This window comes from Myotis daubentonii, chromosome 1 (assembly GCF_963259705.1).
Source record: "Myotis daubentonii chromosome 1, mMyoDau2.1, whole genome shotgun sequence".
Classification (NCBI taxonomy): Eukaryota; Metazoa; Chordata; class Mammalia; order Chiroptera; family Vespertilionidae; genus Myotis; species Myotis daubentonii.
In genome coordinates, this window is record NC_081840.1 from 134,953,250 (window position 1) to 134,973,091 (window position 19,842).

At 40.0% G+C, this 19,842-nt stretch overlaps 1 protein-coding gene across 2 annotated transcripts in view; it reads left to right on the forward strand.

Annotated features, from left to right (window-relative positions):
• Positions 1 to 3,930: 3,930 nt before the first annotated feature.
• PLXDC2 (plexin domain containing 2) overlaps positions 3,931 to 19,842 on the forward strand; it is a 425,945-nt gene continuing 410,033 nt past the window's right edge. Inside the window, exons 1-2 of one of the 2 annotated variants that reach the window (XM_059660677.1) lie at positions 3,931 to 4,083; positions 4,404 to 5,192. In XM_059660677.1, coding sequence (XP_059516660.1) covers positions 5,081 to 5,192 — 112 coding nt within the window. In that variant the 5' untranslated portion in view covers positions 3,931 to 4,083; positions 4,404 to 5,080. Of the gene's footprint in view, positions 4,084 to 4,201; positions 5,193 to 19,842 lie in introns of those variants that run through there. The other variant, XM_059660673.1, reaches the window with a different exon arrangement.

The following is a 19,842-nucleotide window of genomic DNA, read 5'->3' on the forward strand; positions in this document are numbered from 1 at the left end:
CTGACTAAAGTTCTACATTGTTGAGAGTGATTCTGAAATATTATCTTAAGATCTTAAATGAGGGAATGTTCTGTGAATTCCACATCTTTGTCATACACAAAGAACTAAACTGGCACTGATGCCATTGTAATTAGCTAGTCATTAGCAATAGGAAAAAAGCAAAGAGAAGGCCAGACATTATAAGATTGGTCATTTGGGCAGCTTCACCAGCAAGCTGCAACTTTACATTCCACGGTCTATTCCCTGCAGGTCACTGGGGAAATGACTGGACAAAGAGGAGATGGGCACATACACAGTGAAGTTGGGGTGACGTAGAGAAGGTGTGTGCTGCCAGCCAAACCTCAGAACAGAAATCATTGGCCCGAGGGGGTGAGGGCCACTGCAAGCCATGAAAGTCTGGGAATACATAATCCCCCAGACAAAGGAATTCTCTCTCTTGGCGCTCTTGGCTCTTATGTGGCTCTCTTGCATTGGCCTGTGTTCCCGCCATAGCCATGTGGCCCTGAGGATCCCACAGGCAATGGACTGATAGACTGCAACTGGGAACACAAACGAAGCTCGCCTGATGCTGGATTGGACTGTGCCCCAGCACGGAGTGGGAACTCTGGACACTGGCTTTGATCTTAGCCCTGCTGAAAACGGAGTGGGACTTCTTCCTTGGTGGGACAAAGGGAAATGGCACCTTGGAAACTCAGGGGTTTGATTCCACAGAAATATAGATTTCCGGGATATCTCATTGTCCCGCGTGAGTCTTCTAAAATTATTTTTTTCTTGTGATATCACAAGAAGCCCACTTCCACCTGCAACAGGTGGGGAAACAGAGAACTCCCCACAGATAAACAGTACTCTTTTGTGAATTCTGACCTGTTTGTTCATTGAGAGGGTAACTAATATTAAACCCCTGTGTGTTGGGAGGGGAGGGGGGGGGGACAAAGAAAAACAAAACAGCAGTTTAGTTCTTATGACTACAGTAAGATGGAAGATTAAACTTTTTCCACAAAGAAATCCAAATTTCTCTCCATGAAGTTGAAATAGACAATTCTGTGGTAAAATGTATATGGCAAACTTAAATCATTTAGGCCACAAGGAAGGTTTACCCTCTTTTAATTAGCCAGGATTATTTGAGTAATCAACTCAATTTCACTTTGAACATATTATCTTAAATATATTTTAATCATTGGTTGCTTGTGATAATGTAAAGAAAAATATATATTTTTTACAAAACTTATTGGTTGACATTTAAGGCAAAGCATCAAAGCCTAAGTTTATTATAATGACACTAGAGGCCTGGTGCACAAAATTCATGCATGGTGGGGGGGGGGTCCCCTCAGCCCAGCCTGCACCCTCTCCAATCCGGGACCCCTTGTGGGATGTCCGACTGCTGGTTTAGGCCCGATCCCGGGGATCAGGCCTAACCCGGAAGTCGGACATCCCTCTCGCAATCCAGGACCACTGGCTCCTAACTGCTCACCTGCCTGCCTGCCTGATTGCCCCTAACTGCGCCCCCTGCCAGCCTGGTTGCCTCACGCAGCCTGCTGTTCAGTTGTCCATCCAGTTGTGTTGGTAGTGACGGCCCCTGGCTTTTTATATATTAGAATCTTTTTTCTTTCTTAGTCTGGGCACTAAATCATCATGCATGATTGACTTTTGCTTACCTTTATCTTCTCTCTATACTTACTTTCTATGAGGTCAGCTCTTCAGAATAAGATTCAGATATGAGTAAAATGAAATAATGGAGCAGCACCAGTGAAATGGAGATGGATAAAATCCTCTCCAGACTCACTCTGAATTATTACTTGGTTCCCTTTCAATTTTGGGCATCAAATTTCCCCTGAAGGTATATAGTTTCATTCAGGAGGGCAAAGCATTGATGGCAACAAGTAAGGAAAATAAACACTGCTAATTTGCACACATCATAATAAAGGGAAAAAGAAGAATATTATACCAGGGAGAGGTGGGGACTTGTTTCTTCTCAGAGAAACAGGAGACACCCATTTTTCTAATGTGAAAGTAAATGACTTCTGCTCGGCTCCCCATAATTTTGTATATAATGAGACTTGGAGTTGCACAAAGTATTGCTTTAGGAAGGTTTCCACATAGATTCCTGACATAGTAACCTCACTAAGGATGCAGACAGAAAAAAATCAACATCAATTGAATGAAAATCAAATTTTGATAAGAATACTCAATTGTCTAACTTAATGTTAAATAGTGTCCCAGGTACTCTAATTTATATGTAATGTTTCATAGAAGTTAAATATTCTTGGTGACCTACATATATTGAGAAGAAATGAACCGGCTGGGAGAGCAAGGATCTTGATCTCTATATATTTACATATAATTCTGAATATATATATATATATATATATATATATATATATATATATATATATACACACACACACATACATATTCTGAAAGAAAAAGCAAATTGAGTATTGACTTGGAGAAAACATGATTTCCTTCCTGATGTCCCTTTCACCAGCTAAGTGACCATGAGAGAGCCATTCATTTGGCATCAAATTAGCAGAGAAGTTTATCGGAATCCAGTATTGTGACAAAATCAAAGTACTTATGGATGGATCCATAAACTCCTCAGAGCATGGAACAGAGTGGACAAGAAGAGACTAACGAGACCTTTTGCACTTAGAACGCTGAGCTAAAACCTCCATTTGATCTAGGACTCTCTCCTCCCCTCTCTTTCTTGCTCTTTTTTTTTTTTTTTAAAGGAATGTTTGGGGAGTGACATTGGTAAATATGAACATATATTTCTTTCTCTCTTAAAAAAAAACTCTTAGCCGAGGATATGTTTTTATTGATTTTTTTTTTCTAGAAAGAATGAGGGGGAGAAAGACAGAAACATCGATGTGAGAGAGAAATATGGATTATTTGTCTCAGGTCCAGCCCCTGACTGGGGATCCAAACAGCAACCTAAGTATGTGTCCTCACTAGAATTGAACCCAAACCTTTTGATGTTTGGGAAGATGCTCCAACCAACTGAGCCACCCCGCCAGAGTCAGTCTCTCTCTCTCTCTCTCTCTCTCTCTCTCTCTCTCTCTCTCTCTCTCTCTCTCTCTCTCTCTCATCTCTCATAAAGTCATGTATTTTGAGCCAGGCACTGATCTCAGTTCTTTAAGTCTGCAGTATTAACTCAACACGTATAAGGGAGTCATTACAATTCTCTCCATTTGATGGCTGGCGAACTGAGGTACCAAGAGATTAAAGAAATTGCTGTCATGTAACTGTTTAGTGGAGTAGGTGGCATTCCAATCCAGTCTGGCGACAGAATCTGTACTTTTAACCAGTATGCTTTGCTTTCTTTCTTTGCATTTATCCCGTTAATAACATGATGTTAACTGCAAAATAAGATGTAAACTAATGAAAGGGCTGCGAAGGGTTAATGCTAAAGCACACCCGCGAGCAGGGAAAAAAGAAAAAAAAAAAAAACACAAAAACCCACAAACAAAAACAAACTAGCTAGCAAAGCCTGTTCCAGCCCCCGCAGGATAGTCAATGGGCCTCCTGTTTCTTTAAACTCTCGCTTTCGCTCTGGCTGACACTTTACAAAGCAGCTGTGGCGGCTGGACCACGCGGCCCCGCGCCTCCCCCCTCCACCCGCCTCGGAGGGTCTGGGGTTCGAAGGGGCTTCTCGGGGTCACTAGGCATACCCGCTCTGGTTTGCTTTCCTCACACACCATCCCCTGCCATACGAGCCCTCCCGGGACAGGGGAACTCTAATTAACCCTTTTGCGTCCAGAAAGAACCTCTTCTGCGGCCACGACCCCCCGCAGTCTGGCCCCCCGCCGTCTGGCGCGAAGGCGACCCGGGGGCCAGGCGGGTGCGGGCGCCACTGGCCGGAGGGCCAGCCAGGTGCAGGGATGGCGCCCCGGCGGCATGGAGGTGCCGCCCGCCCCTCCCCTCCTGGCTCGGCTTTCTCACCGCCTCTCCCCGCGCCCAGGGCCGCCGGCGGCGGGGGACGAGCCGTGCCGGAGTTGCCCTCTGCCGCTCCCTTGCATTGCTCCCCGGGTTTAATCTCTCGGCGACTCTTCTGCCAGCTCCGAGGAAAGTGCAGCCATTGGACAGGTCGGTGCTAGCTGCCGGTTTCGGGGAGGAAGGTGGGAGAAGGCTGGAGGAGCGAGGGGGAGGGAAGTGGGAGGTGGGAGGAGGGTGCAGCGGCCGATCTGGCAAATTGCGAGCTGCCTTTCCTCCCCAAAGATTGGAGCCGGAGCGCTGGGGAGCGCGGCCACGGCGGCGTCTCCTCCGCCACCAAACTCCGGGGTTCGGTTGGGCTTGGGGCCACCTCCTCCTTAGCCAGGAGGAACCCTCTCTCAATAGGTTCAGCCAGATTTTTTACCCCCTACCTATTTCTTTGTTCTTCTTCCTTTTTTAAAAAAAAAAAACAGCATTTTCTCCCTGACTTTGGATCTAAGAGTGCTGCAGCCTGAGCCTTCCCAGGGCTCAGCTCTTTGGGGCTGCCCATCCCTCCGGCGGCCAGAAAGGACGCGCGCCCGGCGTCGGGCGAAGAAAAGAAGAAAAACTTGTCGGAGGGGTTTCGCCAGTCCACAGTCCCCCCCTCCCCGCAAACCCAAACCTCCCGCGGTGGCCAGCCCAAGATCGGGAAAAGTTCCTTCGGATCCGACAGCTCTCTCGCATTTGGAGGAGGCACCCGCGCTGGCTGTGGAACTGGATCTGTTTTGAACCCAGTGGAGCGCATCACGGGGGCTCGGAAGGCACCCGGGTGGCGCTGTGGGTGCGGAAGCCGGAGTTTGCGAGCCCCGGCTGCTGCTGGTGGTCTTTCCTCCCCGCGGTTGCGGTTTGGTGTCTGGGGTGAGGGTTGCGAGTGTGGTGGCAAGTTGCGAAGAGAGACCGGAGGTCCGGAGAGGACTGCGCTCCCCCGGGTCCGCCCTTCCTCTTCCTGGCTCTCGGCTGTGAAATCCCAGCGAAATTTACAAAGGCCGCCCCGGACCGCGGAGAACCTTCCACGGTGTTAAGCTCCGACCTCCCCAGTCCCACTGAGAGCCCAGGGCGCCGGGGGAGGACTGGCGCGTAGGAAGAGGAGGAGGGGGGTCGCGGCGGCGGAATGGCGAGGTTCCCGAGGGCCGACCTGGCTGCTGCAGGAGTTGTGTTACTTTGCCACTTTCTAATGGACCGGTTTCAGTTCGCTGGAGGGGAGCCTGGGAACCAGCTCAGTGGTAAGATCTGCTTTTCGAAAGCTTGTTGATTTTGTGTGCAGCTGAAGACCTCTCGGACACCCCCATTCTCAACCCACCCCCACCTCATCTCTCTGCTCTTAGGAAAGTTATTGCAGTTGCTTTGGGGGTAAACTTGGGCTTCCCAAATGCGGAGAAGAGGGTTAGCTAGCGAAGGATGGAGGGGACTGTGGCTTTCACGAGGGTTCGGGCTTGCTTCACCTGAGCGCCAGGGGGTGGCACTGACTCCCCCAAGTCGCTCCGAGAGGACTCTGGTGTGAGAGCCTTCTGTGGCTACCTCGCCCAGGAGCTGGCATCCCTGGGCTGTCTCTTCTCCGGCTCCCCCTCCTTCCCTGCTGCCCCGAGAAACTGAACGAAAGCGTGATGGGGGCAGTGGGTGGAGGACTGGGTGGCAGCCAGGATTGCAAGGCTCCTGTCAGCTGGAGAAAATTACCAGTGGCTGCACCTTTCTACCTCCAGGCAATCTCCAGTTTAGCTCCCTTCGCCGTCTGGGGCGCGGCGGGTGCCAGAAGTGGGCAGGGTAGGAGTGGCGGGGCGCCGAGGAGCGTGGGAGGTGGCCAGTGTAGGGCGGGCACGCCTAGGTGACCAACCCCTGGCCCCATTGTCCTCCGCCGCTGCTTTGCAGACGGGCCCGGACGTGCGGGGTTCCTCCGAGCGCCGTGTCACTGCCCCCGCCCGCAGCCCCGACCCCCGCAACTTCCCGGGGCAGCGCCTCCTGCTCCCGCCGCAGCTCCAACCAGGTGCGCGTCCCGCCGGGAGCCGCGCCCCGGGGCGGGTGCGGAGCCCGAGATGCAGCCCTGGGTCGGCTCCGCTGGCTCCTCCGGGCGAGGCGCTGAGCCTGAGGCCGCCCGCCTCCCGGGACCCTGCCCGCTGCCCGCCCGTGCTGTCCCCCGTTTCTGCCCCTCGGAAGGGAAGCGAGGAAACAGGCAGAGACAGACCTTGGCAGAAATTTGTGAACTCGGGGGGACTTCAAGAGTAGGTGAAATGAGAAAGAAAGAAAAAATAAATAAAACACCTGGAGAGGGGGGGAAAAGGAGACATTTCAGTTTACGATAATAAGATTTTGATTTGTTTTCATTCTGGGAGCGGAATTAAAGGGGGCCGGGGAGGAGGATGGCAAGTGATTCTTCAGAAAGTACAAAAGTGTCCTAAAATGTCAGACATGAAAGTGCAGATGGAAGAAGGCCAGGGAGGGCAGCTGGGGATTTCAGGTGAGTGAATCTTCAAGGAGGTACTTGAAGGAGATTTTATAAGCTGAAGCCTAGAAGACAGACAGCCAAAACACTGTGTCTGCCCCAGGTGCAAATTCTTAGAGAAAGTACAGATTCAGGATTGGAGGGGTGTCTGTGCATGTATAGAGAGGGCGGGGACAACATGATGATCACACTTTTAAAACTGAATAAAACGCAAATTTCCTGGAAGTTGACTTGTCTTTATCACATGCAATTTTTCTCCATACTCGGATATAGGTCGTTCTTCACTAGGTATTATTTAGATCAGTAGATCATACCTTCTGTTTATTTCTCTGATAACATTGATTAAAGAAGAAAAAAAAGACTTACCCCTCCAGGAATTTTCATGGTGCAACAGTAATTTTCATGGACTTTTTCATGGAATAAATAAATGCCTTTAAGCATATAAGCAATTTAATTCATCTCAAAGGAGGTCTCAGAGTGGTGTGTGTGTCAAAATGCATCCCAAGTTGTTTATTTGGAAACTTATTTGGCACTGGAAGTAAATAGTGCATTTACAGTAAAAAATAAAAGAAAGCAAATGTTTATTTTTTTCTCAAAATTTTTCATTAAAAATATAATACTGAGAAAATAATATATACAATGAATTTACTATTCTAAGTTCTTAAATTGCAGATGAAATTCATTTCACTCTAAAATTGATCAGCTAGTTAAAAGCCTTTGGTTTGGGAAATATAAAGTACTTAAACTGTTCAATGTAAATGTGCAGGTGTGGTAAACCAGCCCAATATTTTCTGGTGGAAAACTACTCTGGAAACCCATATATTTATAGGATTGAGTAAAGAAGGAATAGTTTTAAATTTGTTGACAAATTTATTTGGAGACTTATTATAAACTGAAGTAGTTTATTTTCTGGATATCAATTTACATATAGTTTTATGAAATAATCCTGGAATAAAATAGCCTAAAATACAGAAATAAAATGGAAGAAAAAATATAGTTTCCTATTCCTATTAAAATAGTCTAGCTAAACGTTCAACACAGTAAATAAAGAGTCCAACAGTCTTGAAATTTGAAATGTAGCAATCAGGATTTTTATTACAGACATTTTGGCATTGGGGTAAAATCTGATTTCATAACAGGGATATTTTATTATGCATTACTTGAGTAATGCTGCAGTTGATTTTATTGCCACCAGAGGGCAGGAAAACTGCTATTTTCTTCTATTTCTATTCCCCAAATCTCTGATTAATGATCCTCAATATTTTGTTTTTTCTATGTGTAATATTTTTTGGTATTTCAGCTTTTATAAATGAGTGACAATTTTCTATAATGAGAGCTTGTTATATATTTTTGTTTTGATTGAAATTAACTAAATATAAATTCATTCAACCTCCTACATGTAAAAAGACCTACACTTTGAATACATCCTTATGGTGTAATAAGTGCAGTGGAAAAAAAACAAATACCCTCTTTTGTTTTATTGCTGGAGATTGTTAAAAAAATTACTGTAGAATTCCCAAGAATATAGCTTTAAAATACCTCTCATTAAAAGGTCATTATTATATAATTAATTTAAGTTTAGGATTGACTATACTTTATGCACATATGCACAGTCTTTGCTCATGCTAAGTAGTATATCTCAAAACCAATACTTAGAATAAGTATTGGAATAATAAATCTAAAATCATCTTTATATGATAATATATTCATTTTTGAAAAACAGTTTAGTAACAATGTCCAAGGAGAAAGATGTATTTCTGTCTTGAAAATTTCTAAAATTTAAGTGAGAAAAAAGGCCTAAAACATGTAGTTAGGTTTTTATTTATTACTCTCAAATGTAACTTAATGAAACAAGAAAGCTTATTATCACTGTGCAGAGAGAACAAAACTAGTTTAGGACCCAAGGGGATTTTAACTTTTTAAACTTTCTAATATCATTATGTTCTAGGGACAAGTAGTTTATTTGTAGTAGATTATTTACATTTATTTTCGTTGTTTCTCCAGTTGGGTATTTTATTTGTCTGTTTTCATTGGCATTACAAAACTTAGTGTGAAACATTACTGACTTGTGGAGTTTGTCATGAGAGTATCTCTGTTGAGACACACTGTCACCAGTATACATTTTCCAACTGCAAAAGACATGGGTCAGGTAATCAGACAAATGACAGCCATTACGTGTGATTGCATACCAAAAAATTTTAAAATATGAAATGGAGAGGCTTTGTCCTTTAGAGAATACATGCAAGTTGAAGCCTGAGGTTGTGCAAGTTTGGCCTGTGACGTCAGTGTGATTGATCTAGAACATTTATGTCAGAGATAGGTTTTAGTTCATGGATGTCTGCATAGAGATTTTGAGTGAGTATATTTATAAAGATGAATGGATTGATCAACAACTGTGATCCTGAGACCCAAAGCCTTAGCCGTTTCCTTTAAATACAGTCTCTTCACTGTGGCTTTCAGAACCGTGTCATCTCAAACTACTTTTCCACCTATCTCTCCTCTGTATGTTTTTTTTAACACTCTAACCAAAGGTGGCTCCTTGATGTTCCCTGAGCATATATCATGTGTTGCTGCTATCTCTTTGCCATTCTTTCTGCTCTCCCTTCCCTAATCCATCTCCATCCATCCCTCTTCTACTTTTCCCGCCTCACAGAAGGATGTGATGTTTTAGGTCCCACAGAGAACTCTATGCCTCGTTTAAGGCACTTGTTTAACTCTGCTTGATATTGTAGGAGTATTTTTTCCTCCCTTTTCTGCATCTTTCATGCATTCGCAGAGACCACATCACACGCTCTGAAAGTCACAGTCCACATCCTTCACTTCTGAATCCCCTGAGGCACCTGCCACCTAGACATGCAGTAAGCAGTTGTTGAACTGAGGGGAATTATAGTTCAAGCTAGATGGACGGCTGACTTGAAGGTCACCTTGGAAGGCATTTTCTTACCTCTATCACTTTTTCCATCAATAAGATGGAAATGAATACATAGATGGGCTTTACAGAATAATAGTTTAAAATGAGAGAATAGGATGAAGAGGTCTGCCCAACTGTTACAATGCATCTAGCAGATGATATATATTTACACTAAACTTTCTATTAGTATACAGAACTTTGAAAAAGTTTATTTTACCATCCTACTATACTTCTGGTTTCTGACTCAACTTTCTCTCATGTTCTTAATTAATACCTTAAAGTATGGTATGTACATGTGTGCGTTTGTATATAAAATGTATATGTGTAAATGCGTATATATATACATATATATATTTTATATATATATATATATATATATATATATATATATATATATATATATATATATATATCAGTGATAGTCTAATTTCAGTGGAGATGAACACTATTAAATAATTGTAGTTCCCAGTGAAATTACTTTTGAACGGAACTGGGCTTAGGCCTGATGCCATTAACATATACAGAAGGAGGCTTTAAAAACATAGTTTCATAAACTTGTTACGGTAGTTGTTATGGGGGCATGGCGGGTGGTGTTTTTCAATGCTTAGTGCAGGGTCTGCTTCCTGAGTGGCAGAGGGAGAGGGAGTGGGAGAGGGAGGGCCAGGGAGAGAGAGAGACAGGATCTTGTGTTTTACTAACAGAAATAACAGATAATATACAGTTCTTCTGAACGGGTTTGTTTGTATTTGTTTATGTCTTCTGCACATTATGAAGCGTGACCAGATGCATTACCTTTTACGTCTTGGTTTCTTGAAAGCTCAGAGGCATAATTAGTGGCCCACCTCCAACAAGTATTTGAACCTTCTGGCCTACATTTTGTGCACTAGCTTCCCTGGGTTTTCATCTTATCTTTCTTTCTCTCATTTATCTTTGTCCAGCTTTTCTCACTTAAAATCTTGTCTTGTATTTATACAAGAGATGGGAAAGAAGTAAGATGCCTTTAGGGTATTTAGGGATGAAAAATAAGTAAATAAAAGGTAATGGCTATAATACATAAAGTTATATATTACTAAATTGCTCTTTGGCTTTCCTTTAATCTAATTCCAGCCTTGCCTTCCTTTCTGAGCACATGTTCTCAAAGTTTTAAATACCTCCTTGCAGTACTGCACTCCGAGAAATCTTTTTTTCTTCACTAAGGTTCACACAGGATGTTTTTCCTCACCATCCCTAGACAACGATGCTGTTCATCTGAGGAAGTTTCGGCAGAATGACAGACTAAATAGTGATGCTTTTGTGAAGACAGTTTCTCTCACTATTTACTGAGTCATATATTTCCTGGCCCAATTAACAGAATGAAATCTGAGGAAAGAATAGAATATATTATATTCTATGCTGTGTTGTAGCAAGACTTTGAACCCATTTCCTATTCTTTGGATTGTTTTTATTTTGCCCTCTTTAGTTAAAACGGTGGTGAGGTATGGACTGACGGTCCAGATTTGGGCATTTCAATAGCATTAGGAGTCTTGTCAGGCACCTGTTTGGAATTAGGTTAGCCTATTAAAGATTGCAGATCTGAACATGGGGTCAGAAACTGTGTGACCTTCCTTGAAATCCAGACTTTTAATCCCTTTCTCCAGAGGCCATCCAAAGGGATCTAAGCACTAGCAACTCCTTTCCCCCTGAAAATTAGAATCAGCTGGCTTCATTGTTTCTGCTTCAGGCGTTGTGATAGAGAGTGGCCTGTGATTTTGTCAAGAGAGGATCATAAAGGCCAGGATGCAGAATGACTTCCACTTGACTTTTCTGGACTCATTAATAAGTTCCTCCCTCTTCTCCACCTATTATTTTTCACTCCTTAATTGGAAATTTGTCCTAGAATCCATATTGCTTAAAATCCCATCCTGTAGATAAATTACCTAGCTCACAGAGGCTTGGAGAATAGAGAGAGAATATGAAGAATTTGTCCAGTAGATAAACTTCATAAGAATCAAATATTTAAAAGTGAATTTTCTACACATTCCTTGGAGTGTTCAGTGATAGAAGTCTAAATAAAGGTGATTTTTTTTACACATGATGTTTGGTAAGTACCCCCTGGTGTATTTAGATTAGGATAATGTATTCTTCGGTCCAGTTGGAATGTGGAATATTCAACATGCAATGATGGCTTTTGGGTAGTTGCTCTCTTCTTCTCACTGAAGCCATAATCTGACATCCAATAAAATATTTATTCCCCTAAACCAGTGGTTCTCAACCTTCCTAATGCCGCGACCCTTTAATACAGTTCCTCCTCATGTTGTGGTGACCCCCAACCATAAAATTATTTTCGTTGCTACTTCATAACTGTAATTTTGCTACTGTTATGAATCGTAATGTAAATATCTGACATGCGGGATGTATTTTCCTTGTTACAAATTAAACATAATTAAAGCATAGTGATTAATCACAAAACAATATGTAATTATATATGTGTTTTCCGATGGTCCTAGGCGACCCCTGTGAAAGGGTCGTTCGACCCCCAAAGGGGTTGCGACCCACAGGTTGAGAACCGCTGCCCAAAACCCTAAAAAGGGAGTAAGGTAGGCAGGGTTTAAAATTATAGGTGATGAGAGTCACAAATAATAATGATTTTCAAGACGTGAAGTAGTCTTGAAGGTCCATTTCAGGTATAGCTCATGCTAAATCTATTATGTATGTTTGCTTAACTATCTCCAAGGTAAGAACTTTGACTGTAGCTACCACTGACCCAAGGAAACTAATTATTGAACTGGTGTATATTTTTTCATTTGTTTTGGTCAAAAAAAGTCACTTACCCTTCTGTAGGCAGAGCTGGGAGCAAGTCCATTGTTGCATTGGACCTCTTTTAGCTCTCCCTCTCCTTTTTCTGCTGTTTACTTCAATGCATCGAGAAAGTCTAAACACAAATTGCATTAATGTAATCTGCATTCTAAAATACTCATAAAAAGTGAGATGGCATTTAGTATACTGAATCACATTCTCAGTGACTATGGGATCTTGCATTTAAATCAATGCTGTCCTGAATTTTTGATTAAAAAATAATTAATCTCTTAATTATTTTGCTAGTCCATACTTATGTTTGAAATTAGCTAAAATGTACTACGTATGCATAATTATTTCAAGAATTATATTATTTGATATTATCTATTTTAATTCTATTTAGTATTTGTATAGGTTACAGGAATATACACCTTTGAATATTTTTTGGTAATTTAGCCATTTAAGTAGACAATCAACTTGTTATTAATCTGGTTGCTAGTTGCTAATTTACATGATATTTTGGATCTATTTTTTGGATTTTGAATTGCAGTTATTTTCAGTGTGATAATATTCTAAGAAGCAAACACTGAGCTAAAAGACATTATCGTTGTATATTTGAATTTTTGTTCTTTGGTTCTTGTTTGGAGTGGGAATAGAAAGGGTCATTTGATTTTTTTTGTCACACAACAAAAGTTCAAAGAATATTTAAACATCTATCTGAAAACTCTGGACACCCTGTAAAAGTAAAGTTGACTTGTAAGGGTAAAAATTGCCATTTTACATTTTAGTTTGATTGAAAGCATTCTTGCTATATTACAGGGATATCACTTGATGTTTTATATCATATGTTTAACATCATAGGATAGTACATATCTTTCATAATGTACATGTCTGTGTTTTGATTCATAAGTTGGATTTTAAAATTTTACATCTTTTTAAAATGTTTATTTCTTTTAATCAAATTAAATGAATTTCATGAAAACTTTTTATTTGACATGAAGTATGTATAAAACTGTTTCCTCTGTCAGAATATTGTGGTAACATTTGTTAATATACCAAGAGTAGTAAAATACTGGTGAGTATGTTACAAAACAATTTTGATTGAGGCTGAGTTGTGTAATGTTTACATCCCTTGCTGTTTTGTACACATGTATTACATGTGCTTGTGTTGGCCCTACTTTTTTCACAATTGGTTTACCCCACAATTGATTTATCCAACCTTCCATCAGTGAGCAAAATTAGTCCTGTTTTGCACACTGGTGCTATGCCTATCCTTGCATGTGTTTCTTCATATGCAGGGGTGACTCAGCTTCTATTTAGAGGTGGAATTCATAAGTTATTGGGCTTGTGGATGTCCTATAAAAGATAAATCCTGGGATAAGTCCTGCTAGATCTTCCAAGATTAAGTACTTCAAAGATAAAGAGAGGGTGTTCAAAACCCTGATAATTATCATTATATGGATATCACAGTCTTACTTTGCTTCATAATAAGTCTTTATATCTGGTGGCAAACACTTCCTCCTTATTCTTGATCTTCAGAAGTGTCCTGGCTATTCTAGAAGGCTCTTTGCTTTTCCATATCTATTTTAGAATAAACTTTTCAGCTTTTGCTAAAAAAATCTGTTGGACTTTCTATTGAAGTCACATTAAATCTCAGAGTCATTTGGTAAAGATTTCAGTTTCCTAATGGAAACGATGTAGTTTTTTTCTACATTAGAACAAGTACCACAGTGCCTCGTAACAAATTGTTAATAGTGGCTATTTGGCAGTGACCTTTTTCAGTTGATACATGTTCCAAGATTGGGGGTTAGTGATGTTTTCCTGTTCATATCATGAAGCTAACCATACATCTAATTGTCTCTTACGAAATACAGGGAGAAATCATTGGTTAATTAAAAGGAACAACTCAACTTCTTAGGAATTACCACAAATGAGGGGGGAGTCCCAGGCAAATACTACATGGAAACGATGACATTTTTTAGTTTTCCTTGACTAGCATTGCAGTTCGGAGCAAGACTAAGTTTGCTGCTTTATGAGAAATAGGCTGGTGAGAATGGCAAAATCCCCTGGATTTCGGATTCTTTCATGAGAGATTTACCTGAAAGAGCATACACTACGTATTGCTGCCATTTAGAGATAATAGATTCACAAATCTGTTTGGACTCCAGGCATTTATAAATTAGTGGTTTATAATTTGCTTGATTTGAAAATCCCAACTTCACACCCATCACAGCACAGTTTATCACTGGCTATTGCATGCTGATCTAGATAGTTTTTTAATCGCGAGTAAATGGACAAGCCAGCCAGTCTGTTTTATTTCTTTATTATTTAGCCTTCATTATCTTTTAAACATCTGTTATTAATTTTAGATATTTTTAAAAACAAGCACAATTCAAAGTCATTCTGCAGATGATAGTCTGGTCTGGACATTGCAAAATAGCTTTATGTGGGAGGCCAAATTTGTGCAATCTCCGTTTTGTCAGGCTGTTTTTAGAAGAGAGGTTTGTAAGACAGGCACAGCCAGTAAGAAGATGCTTTTTCTAAAACCAAGCACTGATGTTTGACTTTAGACAGCTTTTCTCCATCCCCCAATTCCCCTCTCCCAGCTCTGGCAGGCCATCATCCTTTCTAACCTGGGTTACTCCGTAGCTTCCCACCTTGTCTCCAAAATTGTCCTGCTGGAATCCATTCTTCATTCCACTGCCTGAAAGATCTTTTGCAAATGCAAATAAGGCTGTGTTATTCCAACTGCCCCTGGTTTACCTCTCTAGGTTTAAATTCCTCACATCATCCTTCTTACTCTCCCAAGTTTCCCACACACTCGCTCCCTTCTGAAACTGCACACGCCATTCGCTCTTCTTGAAGCACCCTTTCCTCTTTTTTTTTTTTTTTTTGGCTATTTTCCCTTTAGGTCAAAGCTTCAACTAGATTTTTGGCACAACATGTCATTTCTTAGTGTTTCTCTGCCAGCTCCAAGCCTGAGCTGAGTGCCTCACCAAAGTGCACGCTACACATCCGTTTCATATCACTTACCATCAATACTGTAATTAGTCATGTCTGTACTTGCTATTAGTCCTAATCTTCCCAGGGTTAGAGGCCATATGTGACTGATCATCGTGTATCACTAGCTCCAAGTATAGGGTAACCCTTTTGAAAATTTGTTGAATGAAGAAGCAATCTTGTTAGTGTTCGACTTGTATGATGCTGCTATATTTGCTCAGATTTATTTGTACCTTATTTTTACGTATTTTATAGGGCAAAATTCCAAATCATAATTTCTTTAACATGACACCTCAGATTTTCACATCAATGACAAAAATATATAAACAAGCAGGTTGACTTCTGAGTAAGGGAATTTGTCATATGCATTTGTGAAGAATTCACTTACAAATGATGGTTTGGAAATAATCAAGTCATTTGTTAAGCTACCAAAAATAGAAAAAATGATTCTTTAATGATTTATAATGTAGCAACTCAAATGGTCTGATAAAATATTAAAATTGCTTAATTTCTAGGGAGACTTTCATAGTTAATTTACCATCCGTTTAATTAATGAATTAAGATTAATTATCACTCTGGAGAGAATTCCATAATTTAAAAGGATATATGGATAAACAATCAACAAAATAGAAATTAGAGATAGAACCATAAAATTTGTGTAAACAGCTTTCTCAGTATCTCAAAGCTAAAGATGCAAACTTGGAACTATTCCTTAAGATTGCATATTTAAAAGATTTCCAGATACAAATCATTGGGCAGCCTTTTAAGCTTATCCCCCACCCCCAACCCCCTTAAGAGTCTAAAAGATCTCAATACTGCACTCAGTGGTGTGAATTGACTCTTTTTAAGGCCTAAAATGTGATTCACTTGTTGAAGTTCACATCAGTTTTGGTCAGCATCCTTTATGGACTCAACAACTTGTATTGGTTATTCTCCAAGCACATTTTCCTCACATTTGTTTTTCTTTATTGTTTTTCTGGAAACACTCTCCAAAGTTCTTCCTATATTCCATACTAATTTTATGGTGTGAACCTCTGATATTTTTCTGCCCAGTATCTCTGACCACCTTCTTCTGATGATAGCAATATTTTATCATTTTGGAATGCCCTCTCTCAGACTCTGTGTTGTTCTCCTGGGCCTTTTATCACAGTGTGCTTCCCCAGACAGTTCAACTTGTGTTCCAAGGGGGCTACTCATAATAACCCTTTTTCTCGGACCCCAGGCCAATTAGTCCTTCCACAAATGTTGCATATATATTCTAGAAGAGAAAGGGTGTTTGTCTTATTTTTTAAGTTTTGTAGGAGTTGCTGTATTAGGAAGATATAAATCTAAAGCCATCTATAGGCTGCCTTAGACTTCCTAATAGCGTAAGCCAGAAAATCCCAGTTTTGACTTGAGATTTATTACTTGCCACTGTAAGAGTCTTTTATACTTTGCCACTGTAAATACATCAAAGTTTTAATTGTATTGCTATTTGAACAATTATTTGATTGAGGATTATTTTCCCCACTAAATTGTAAACTCTGTGAGGGTAGGATTCATGTTTGTCTTACTTTCCTCTTTTGTTTTTGTTTTGCATTTATCATAATGCTTGGTATATAGAGGACATTCAGTAAGTTATTGTTAAGTGAATTTTCTGCATAAGTTCATTGATTGGTTGGAGTGTCAACTTAGTGACCAAAACATAATTCAAATTTCAGACATCAGGTGACATTCATCAATAGAGTCAAAAGTAATAGCATCTTCTCTGCTAAATGTGAAATGCTCAGGAGCCTCTGGATTTTTAAAGACTAATTTATTTCTTATTTTAACATTTCTTTCATTTACCGATGAAATCTTAGAACAGCTAGCTGGCTTGCTTTTATACATATACTGCTTATTTTTTCAGATAAGTTCACTAAAACACTTTATAAACAGAGCCCCATCCAAGAAAGTTAACTTGTCACCCAAGTGAATTGTGTAATCTCTTAAGGTAGTTTATTTACCCTCAGAAGCAAGTACGAATAAGGTCAAAGTATTATTTTCTTGCTTCAAAGCAGATGACTCAGCAGAATTTTGTTTCATGTCCTCAGCTCAGGCAGAGAAAAGAAAACTGTTTCTGGGAGCTTAGTCTCATTTTACATAACATGGGTTCACTAACAAATAAGACCTTTGGGTGTCCTTTTAATGCATGTTTTATTGGAATAATGTTCTTCAAATCCAAGTCTTGCCCTAGGCTATGGCTGAGTGAGGGGGAGGATTCTGGAAAAGAGCAATGCTTTGCATTCCACAACGAGTCGTGCAAGTCAAAGCCTGTGGGAGGTGCAGTCTGCAAACCATATGCCTGTTCACATGACCATGGAAGCAGTAAGTCTTAATTTTTCCTAGACCTACAACAGTACCGCTGCACCTGATTCCTGAACCAACCCGGAGGGAGGAAGGTCTGTAGGAGGAAAAGCAGATCATGAGAATTGATGAGGAGGGGTCATCTGGGAATTTAGTAAGCATGTTTTAGGTGGAGAAATGGTGGCCAGTTAGTACCAGGTTTCAGTAAGATAGGCAGTGAAGGGGAGAGGAGAGAGGAGTGACATGAATGAAACTACAGTCTTTTAGAAAGCATGGCTGAGAAGGAAATGGGAGAGGAAGTAACCACAGGGGAGCATATGGGCAAGAGAGGTGTTTCTAGAGTTGGAGATTTGAGCCTGCCTGTAGGAATGGGGGAAGCAGCCACTAGGTACATAGGCAGATTGAGAATATAACTAGGATGTAAATGCCTTAAACTGTTTTAGAATTGTCTTTGGGAAGATGATCTAAGCTCTTCCAAAATTCAACCTGATTTGAGGAACTCTTTATTATATCACATGTAAGAAAATTGCTGTGACATCTAATAAAAATTTAATTAAGGCTTAGATGAAATCACATTTATGAAATCACACTTGTGAATCATTACATCCATGAAATCTCTCAAATAAAATAGTTTATAAGAAGATAATTTTATCTTAAGAAGTAGCAGCAGGAAAAATGAATGTTTCATTTATTTTATCAGTTAAGTCTAGGTTACCAAATGAGTATAACATGATAAATAATAGCTGCATTAGAAAAAAAGAATATTTAAATAATTTGCTATGTTTTAGGCATTTTTTATTTTAAGTCAACATCACACCTTGAAGAAGGGAGTAATGACGTCATTGCTTTTTTCTTTTTCTTTCTTTTTTCTTTCTTTTCTTTTTTTTACCAATAAGGAGACCAGGAATTAAAATAACAAACCGAGGAAAAGGTGTTGTTTTTCTTCACTGTAATTAATTTTTATGACTGTTTTCAAGTTGAGTTTTTATAGTTATTAAAACAGTGCCTGGCACTTAGTAGGTCTTAATAAATATTTTTGAACTATGAGTTTTTTTAAACATTTGTTTGTATTTAACTAATGGAAGTAAGTATCAAATATTTTTTCATAAAATGATTGGCACTCTCTTCTCACTGATAAAGTCTTATAAAAGAGGTATTTATTTTCTCCCAATATTGCCTTCAAGGTGATTTAGAGTTTTATAAACAGTTTCTTTATACAATTGTTAAGTCTATAAAAGGACTGATTGTTATAATCTGTAACATGCTACCCAGCAAGACATTCCTGACCAGCTTGAAGTTAAAAAAAAAAAAATAAGGTATCAATCTTATGCAAGTTTGAAATTAAAAATGAGAACAAAAGTTAAAACCAACAAACCCTTCTTATCGGTAGCTTATCTTTCAGGATAGATTACAAATTTGTTTCTCTTAGTAATTGAAAGATTGCTCCATGCTCCCAGTGTGTGTGTGTGTGTGTGTGTGTGTGTGTGTGTGTGTGTGTGTAGGAGGGAAGGTAATGAATGAGTAGGGAAGAAAAATGACATGGCTGAGGTCAAGTTCTGATGATTTAATGATGCTATGGATGTGCCATAAGGCAGTTACTTAGTTTGCGTTTTTGTAAATGATCTGTCCTATTTTAACTTTGTAATGCATTGCAGAGACTAAAACAACAAAGTGCAAAATTAATGAATTTTGTTTTATAAGACATGCAGAAATGCTAATATTGAATATAAATGTGCATCCATGTACAGTGATCCTTCAGCTTGGAACTGAATTTGTTAGGTCATTTATCATTGTTTGTCTATGTAAATTGCTTTGTCATATGCTTTCCTGTAAATCAGAAACACAGGCCTCTCCTTCTTGTTTTTTATTTAGTTTATTTCTTATGTACTTAAGACACTTAATATGAAGCCTGACAATGTAGTAATAAAACGCTACTATGATAAAGCCACTTAGCCTTTCAATTACTTGCATTTTGATGAAACAAAAATAAAAAAAAATAGTTATAATTTGCTGAATGTATATAACTTTTTCTTAGCAAAATTTCCAGGCTCTAAATGCTCAGATATCTAGAGTAGACTATGTAATGCTTTATTTATGTATAAAACATGAACACAACACAATATTTTTATTGTTTAAAGTATTACATATGTCTTCTTTTTCCCGATTGACCCCCTCCCTGCCATTCCCACCCCTGAGGGCAGGCCCCCACCGCCCCAGTGTCTGTGTCCATTGTTTATGCTAGTATGCATGCATACAAGTCCTTTGGTTGATCTCTAACCTGCCCCCCACCCCCACCCCTTGTCTCTGGATCTATTTTTGTTCATCAGTTTATGTTGATCATTATATCCCACATATGCGTGAAATCGTGTGATATTTATCTTTCTCCGACTGGCTTATTTTGCTTGCATATGCTCTCCAGTTCTAT